The sequence below is a fragment of the Vombatus ursinus genome, unplaced genomic scaffold (assembly GCF_900497805.2).
Source record: "Vombatus ursinus unplaced genomic scaffold, bare-nosed wombat genome assembly UNPS02014159.1, whole genome shotgun sequence".
In the NCBI taxonomy this organism is placed as follows: domain Eukaryota; kingdom Metazoa; phylum Chordata; class Mammalia; order Diprotodontia; family Vombatidae; genus Vombatus; species Vombatus ursinus.
Genome location: NW_020953937.1, coordinates 26,837 through 33,502, shown reverse-complemented (window position 1 = coordinate 33,502; position 6,666 = coordinate 26,837). Strand labels below are relative to the sequence as shown.

At 44.0% G+C, this 6,666-nt stretch overlaps 1 protein-coding gene across 2 annotated transcripts in view; it reads left to right on the top strand.

The window, feature by feature from the left end:
* Window positions 1-6,666, top strand: part of LOC114040932 (zinc finger protein 74-like) — a 36,797-nt gene that overhangs the window by 10,952 nt on the left and 19,179 nt on the right. For both annotated transcript variants that reach the window (XR_003568856.1, XM_027859173.1), the window contains exons 3-4: window positions 2,410-2,536; window positions 4,048-4,143. Coding sequence is in view for 1 of the 2 variants with exons in the window: in XM_027859173.1 (XP_027714974.1) it covers window positions 2,410-2,536; window positions 4,048-4,143 (223 nt within the window). In the remaining variant the exon portion in view is untranslated. The remainder of the gene's footprint in view (window positions 1-2,409; window positions 2,537-4,047; window positions 4,144-6,666) is intronic.

Sequence of the window (6,666 nt, the reverse complement as noted above, 5' to 3'; positions counted from 1 at the left end):
ACACACACACACACACACACACACACACACACACACACACACACACATAAATCAGTTAGACAGCTGACTGGGGGATGGACTGGAGTGGGGAAAAAGTTGAGGCAGGCAGACTCCCCCCAGCAGCTATTGCCATTGTCCAGGTGTGAGGCGATGAGGGTCTGTCCCAGGGTGGGGATATATTCCAGAGATGGTGAAAGGGTGAACTTGACAGGGCTCAATTACAGATTTGATATGAGGAGTAGGGGTGAGATAAGGGGGAGTGGAAGATGACACCCAGGGCAACTGACTGGGGGACCAGAAAGGTGGTACCCATTAGGAAGTTACTGAAGAGGGAAAGATCGAGGTGTTAAGGAAAGCCTTTTGATTTGTCCCTTGGGAGCCAGATAACCCCTTCCCTGGAGACATTTGGGATTTGGGACAGCTTGTTCTATAAAGCTCAGTGGGGTGGAAATGAATTTTTTCCTGAAAAAAACTGGTTACATTGGTAGCAGTGATGACATTTGGGTGGGGTGGGCATAGCAGTGGGGTGTAGAAGACAAGTTAAACCAGGGTACAGATTATAGGCTTGTAGAATGTTTTAAGAAGTTGTTCTCCATTGGCTTCAGTCATAGCTAACTCAAAAACGAAAATGAGTAACTCAAGGGACCCAAGATAAAAGAAAAGATTTAGAAATTCTTGGGAGTCTCAAGAAGTATAAAAGAGGAATAAATTCTTCAATTGTTCTGAAGTAAAATAATAGAATAAAGAAAGTGAAAGGTGAAATATGGATTACAAATAGACCCTAAATCAGATGTTTTAAGGAAGAAATCATAATGATGAAAAATGAATCAGCAATTTTATGCAGGATGGAAGATTGTTCCCAAACATCAGAATCTCTGATAAAGTGAATCCTATGCTTATGACTGAGGTGGAAGAAAATGAAATAGCTCATTGGAATGTAACAGCCTGGAAATATAGATGACCCCTCCCAAATATCAGGGTATCTCAGATCTGGCCAGCCTCTCCCATATATGGCCCAGCAGTCAGCTCCCTTAGTCATTCTTTTGACTCTTGTTCTCCCAAGTTTCTGCACTGCATCCTGGCCATCTTCAGTTGTTCTGATCTATATCTGGCCACTGGACCCAGATGACTCTGGAGGTCAAAGTGAGGCTGGTGACTTTGCACAGCCCTCCCTGATTTAAATCCGATTCATTTGCAAGTCATGGCATGACATCACCTTCCTGATGTCATGGTCCTCTTCTCGAATGAAGGACAAATAGCTGCAAGCAGCAACAGTTCTATTGGTGTGTTTAAATCATTTATTTTTCATAAGGAAGTTGACTACATTTCACTGATGAATTAATGGAAGCGAAACCCAAGTTAAATAAACATTGCTTTTTTTTTAAGCAATAAAGAAACCTTCCTTTCCCCATCATTGTTTTTCAGTCATTTCAGTCACGTTCAACGCTTATAGTAAACCCATTAGGGCTTTCCGTGGCAAAGATACTGGAGTAGTTTGCAGTTCATTTGACAGATGAGGAAACTGAGGCAAACAAGGTTAAGTGACTTGCCCAGGGTCACACAACTAGTAAGTTTCTGAGGCCATATTTAAACTCATGAAGATAAGTCTTCCTGATTCCAAGTCCAGTGCTCTATCCACTACACCACCTAGCTTGCCCTTCTCCAGTATAGTTGCTCTTATTACTAAGTAATTAATTATGTAATTAAGGACTATATGCTGTTGACAGATCAAAGCAATCCTAAAGCCAAAGCATAAGCTGTTTTGGGTATGACACATACCCAGAGTGACCTCAAGCCCTCAATGTAAGTAACAGATAGGGCTCCTTCACTTGCTGGAAACCAGCTCATACCATTCAGTGCAGTCTAGATTCTGATGAATATCTTTCTAGCATCCTCTTCATGATTTCATCTTGATAAGAGTTTATTTCAGCCATTCAGGAAGCTAACTAGATCTTTTCTTTAACTTTATTCTCTCTTCAATGATCATATAAAATGTTTTTATTTCCCTAGAATGCAGTGTTACCTGCCTGTTTCTCGCATACTTTTCTTTAGAATATGTCAGTTAGATCAGTTCTGATAAGGAAGAAATTTCACATCACCCTCTATCTTTCTCCTCCACAGATGCACCTCACAAATAGAACACAAACTTTCTCCCTGATTCCCTCAGGAGACACATTCCATTTCTCAGACACAGCTTTATTCCAAATGATGATATAAAATGCTTTTCTCCAAATTCCATCGGGTTCTTACTGTGGCTTCAAGAGTTGACTGTGACACCCATAAAGGGTATGACCTTTGGGCAGATCCCTTCTCAGGGCTTCAAGTTTCCTCCTGTACATTGATGGGGATTGGACTATTGAACTCTGAAGTGTCTTTCAGCTCCCTGTCCTGTGACTTTTGGTGATTTAGGAGACAATGACATTCAAGGATGTGGCTGTGGACTTCACCCAGGAGGAGTGGGGCCTCTTGGACCCTCCTCAGAAGGAGTTGTACAAGGAGGTCATGCTGGAGAATGCCCAGAACCTGCTCTCTCTGGGTAAGGACGCTTCCCCTGGCCACTCTGAGTCTGCAATTGGAGGGAACATCTTCATTCCCTAGTGTGCAGGGTTTGGAGCATCTATCGATTATTAGAGAGAGAAAAGTGCTGGTCTGCTGTGTTCAAGAGACAGACCCCTCCTGCTCCCTGGTTTTCCTCTAGGAAGTCTTTGCATTCTGTGATAGGGACCTGAGGGTTTCCTTTGTTGCTCCCGATGCCATCTCTTCCCAATGCCTGGTAGCGTCAGGTCAGAGATCCAGTCAGTGTGGAAGCATCTCAGATGTGGATCTGACCTCAGAGGTTAAAAGTCTCACCTCTACCTGGGCATGAATTCTGCTGCCAAATCTCTGAGTTGCTCAGGTGGCTTTTCCCTGCGGCCCCTTCCTCTTCGGGACGGGCCAAGGATTTGGAATCTTCTTCTTTTGAACAAGGCAGATGGTGGTAGCTCACAGCTCTTCAATGTGTCTGGTGTAGCAGGTTTGTCCTTCATCTTCCTTCCTGTTACCCCAAACTTCCAGCACAGATGGTGGGAAAGGAAGGGAAGGGAATGAGCATCCATATTCACCTGCTGTTTGCCATGGGCTCTTCCAAGGGCTTTCTTTACAATATTATGTCACTTCATCCTCATCATAACCTTCCAGGTGAGGTGATATTATTCTCCCCGTTTTACAGTTGGGAAACTGAGGCAAACAGAGAGTAAGTGACTAGTCCAGGGGCACACAGGTACTAACTATCCGAGGCCAGATTTAACCTCAGGCAATCCTGACTGCAGGCCCAGGGCTCTCTCCACTGCACCATCAGCTGTCTCTGATTTCTAGACAATGGAAACTATGCATTGAGTCCATCCTTCTATGAAGAAGGTGCACCAAGACCAAATTCTCTGGCACCAGACTGGTTCCAAGATCTTCACCCCTACCTCTCCCCAGAAATTCCAAAAACTAATGCCACGGAAACTATCCTTCAGAAATCGTGGGAACCACCCTGGTGTCCTTGCTTGCATGCCCCTGTGGATGGTAGGGAGAAGGGACTGGCTGAGAAAGTTTGGACCAAGTAAGGTTTGTTGAGTTTGGCAACAGGAGCCTCTCCCCCAAAGAGAGAAACACTCCCTGAATGAACAGTACACAAGGTTTATGTAGGGTTCAGGGAGAGAGGAGCCAGGTAGGGGGAGAGGGCAAAGGGTGATTCATCAAGGTCCCTGGAGCTGGGGCTTAAGTTTGATCTGGCACAATTACCCTCTTACCCAGTTTTGGGGTGCAGAGTTTCTGCCAGAATGGAGCATAACAGGATGGGGGGCCGAGGGTTTGGCTGTTTCTCAGAACAGGTTGTACAACACATCCTATTTTGGATTATTTGCATTACAAGCAGTAATGGGTCAGTAGAGACTCCTATGTGTGACCAGAATGGAGTGATCCTCAAAATGGAGCAGCTCTGTGTCCACACTCCTTTCCCTATAGAGAATTAAATTACAAGTTTCTCTCCATGCTCATCCCTACCTGATTCCCCACTTCCAGGACTTCCAGTTCCCAGAGAAGATGTGATCTCTTATTTTGAGCAAAGGGAAGCACCATGGATACTGGAGCAAGAAGGCCTGAGGAGCCGCTGTCCAGGTGAGTGAGGTGAAAGCAGGTCTATGAGAGCTGTGATTACAAGAGGCTGCTCTGTGTTGTGGTGAAGCAAGGGCTAAATTTGGGGGCTAGAAAACCTGCCTTGGAATCCTTTTTCAGATGTTCTTTATCATTGACTTCCTGGACCAGTCACTGAACCATGGAGCCTTAGTTTCCACATCTGCAAAATGAGGGGATTAGTCTCCATGACCTTTTAGCTCTCTGCTAGGGATAAATTTATGATCTTATAAGAAGTCTTTTATTTGGAATTTGGGGGGCATGGAATTCTCCTGAAAGTGGTAATAGGAGCTAGGTTTCTAATATGAGCTCTTTATTAGACCTTCATGTCAAGAAACATTTAAGTACCCTGTTCCATGCTATTCCCTGTGCTATGTGCTGGGAACATAATGAGATGCAAGGGTCCTCCCCAGCTCTCATGGAGCTCACAATCTGGTGGGGCAGACAACACTCCAACAACTCTGTAGAAACCCACTATGGACAGAATAAATTGGAGCTGGTCAAGAGAGAGAAGGCCTTGAAGTGAAGGAGAACTGGGAAAGGCTTATTGTGGAAGGTGGGCTCTTGCTGGGGCTTCAGCAAAGCCAGGGTGAGCATTCTAGGCGAAAGGGATAGTGAGAAAAACTCATGGAGTCAGGAGGTGGAATATGATGTCCACAAACCAGAAAGGAGGCCCATACCACTGGATTATAGCATATATGTGGGGGGGTAGTAGGGTAAAAGAAGACTGGAAGAGTAGGAGGTGGGAGGTGATGAAGGGATTGAGCAGCTCTAGGGGGGATTTTGTATTTGACCCTTTTGCTACAGAGCCATTAGAGGTTGTTAAGTAGGTGTTGATGTGTTCAGGTGAGAGCTTTAGGAAGATGAACTTGACAACTGGGTTGAGGATTGAGTGGACTGGGGGGAGATGAGGCAGCCAGACCAGCCAGCAGGCTCTTCAATACTTAGGTGTTTGGGGCCTGAATCAAGACAGTGACAGTGTTGGGAGAGAAGAGGATGTATGGGAGAGATTCACACGAGTGGAATCATGGGACTTTGCACCAGATTAAATATGGAGGGCAGAAGGGTGAATGTGTGAGAGTCGATGAGGAGTGCATGACACTTCATCTCTGAGCCAGGACTATTGGGGGGATGCCTTGGATAGCATTAGGAAAGTAGGCAGATGGAAGGGTTGGGGCAAAGAAAATGAGTTTCACTTTGGATATGGTAGAAAGACAATCAGGAGAGAGTAGTGTCACTAAAACCTAGAAAGGAGAATGTGAAGTAAAAGGGGTGATCGGCAATGTCCAAGCCTATGGATAGAACCCTAGCCCTGGAATCAGGAGGATCTGAGTTCAAATCTGGCCTCAGACACTTGACACTTACTAGCTGTGTGACCCTGGACTAGTCACTTGACCTCACTTGCCTCGCACAAAAAAAAAATATTAATAGGCCAGTACAAAATCTTTTATGCTTTAGGCAAATATAAAAAAGCAGTGCTGGTATTATTCATGTGACCTTAGAAACTGCAACAGAAAAAAGTAACATTGAAAGCTATTACTATGGAAATTACATGAAACTTACAGAAATGAGAAATCATGAAATATTTGAATATTTAGTATATGTGCACCAAATGGCATAATATCTACGAAGAAAGGATTGAAATTGCAGACAATGAAAGTGAAAGTGAAAAGGAAAGATTGAAGGAAGCAGTCTGTTTAGTGCTGTGGACAAAGCAAGTCACAAGTCTGAGTTCTTGTCTCAGCCGCTGGAGTCTGGGTCAGGTCACTCAGCCATTCTGAGCTCTTGGTCTGAGTTGTCAGTGTGATAAGAGCGCCCCACCTGTGTTGTGATGATCCTTTGTAACTGTGTGTGAAGTTCTTTGTAAATTAAATCATCGTTTGGATGGGAGTTCATGGCATTTTGAAATAATTGGTCCTGTCCGTTTAAGTTGGAAGACTTTTCTCTTTGCCTGGGGAAAGAGAATGTTAATAAGTTTGCGTTCTGCCAAAAGAGGGAAGGGAATAAAACGATGTGTCTCTGCGTATATGTTTTATTGCTTGTTTCTTTCAGAAGGAGAGATTGGACTGAAAGCAGAAGAGACTACTATAGAGCTAAGCTTTTCTGTAAAAGAAACTCACAAGCAAAGAATCAGGAGTAATGGTCCCTATGACTTCACTTGGAGAGATATTTGTGCTATACATCAGAGAATCCACACTAGAGAAAAGCCTTATGAATGTAATCAATGTGGAAACACTTTCAGATGCAGACCCAGTCTTGTTGTACATCAGAGAAACCACACTGGAGAGAAACCTTATGAATGTAATCAATGTGGAAAGGTTTTCAGAGGTAGCTACAGTCTTGCTGAACATCAGAGAATCCACACTGGAGAGAAACCTTATGGATGTAATCATTGTGGAAAGGCTTTTACACAGAGGATTCATCTTGCTGTACATCAGAGAATCCATACTGGAGAGAAACCTTATGAATGTAATCAATGTGGAAAATCTTTCATACAGATGGCCAGTC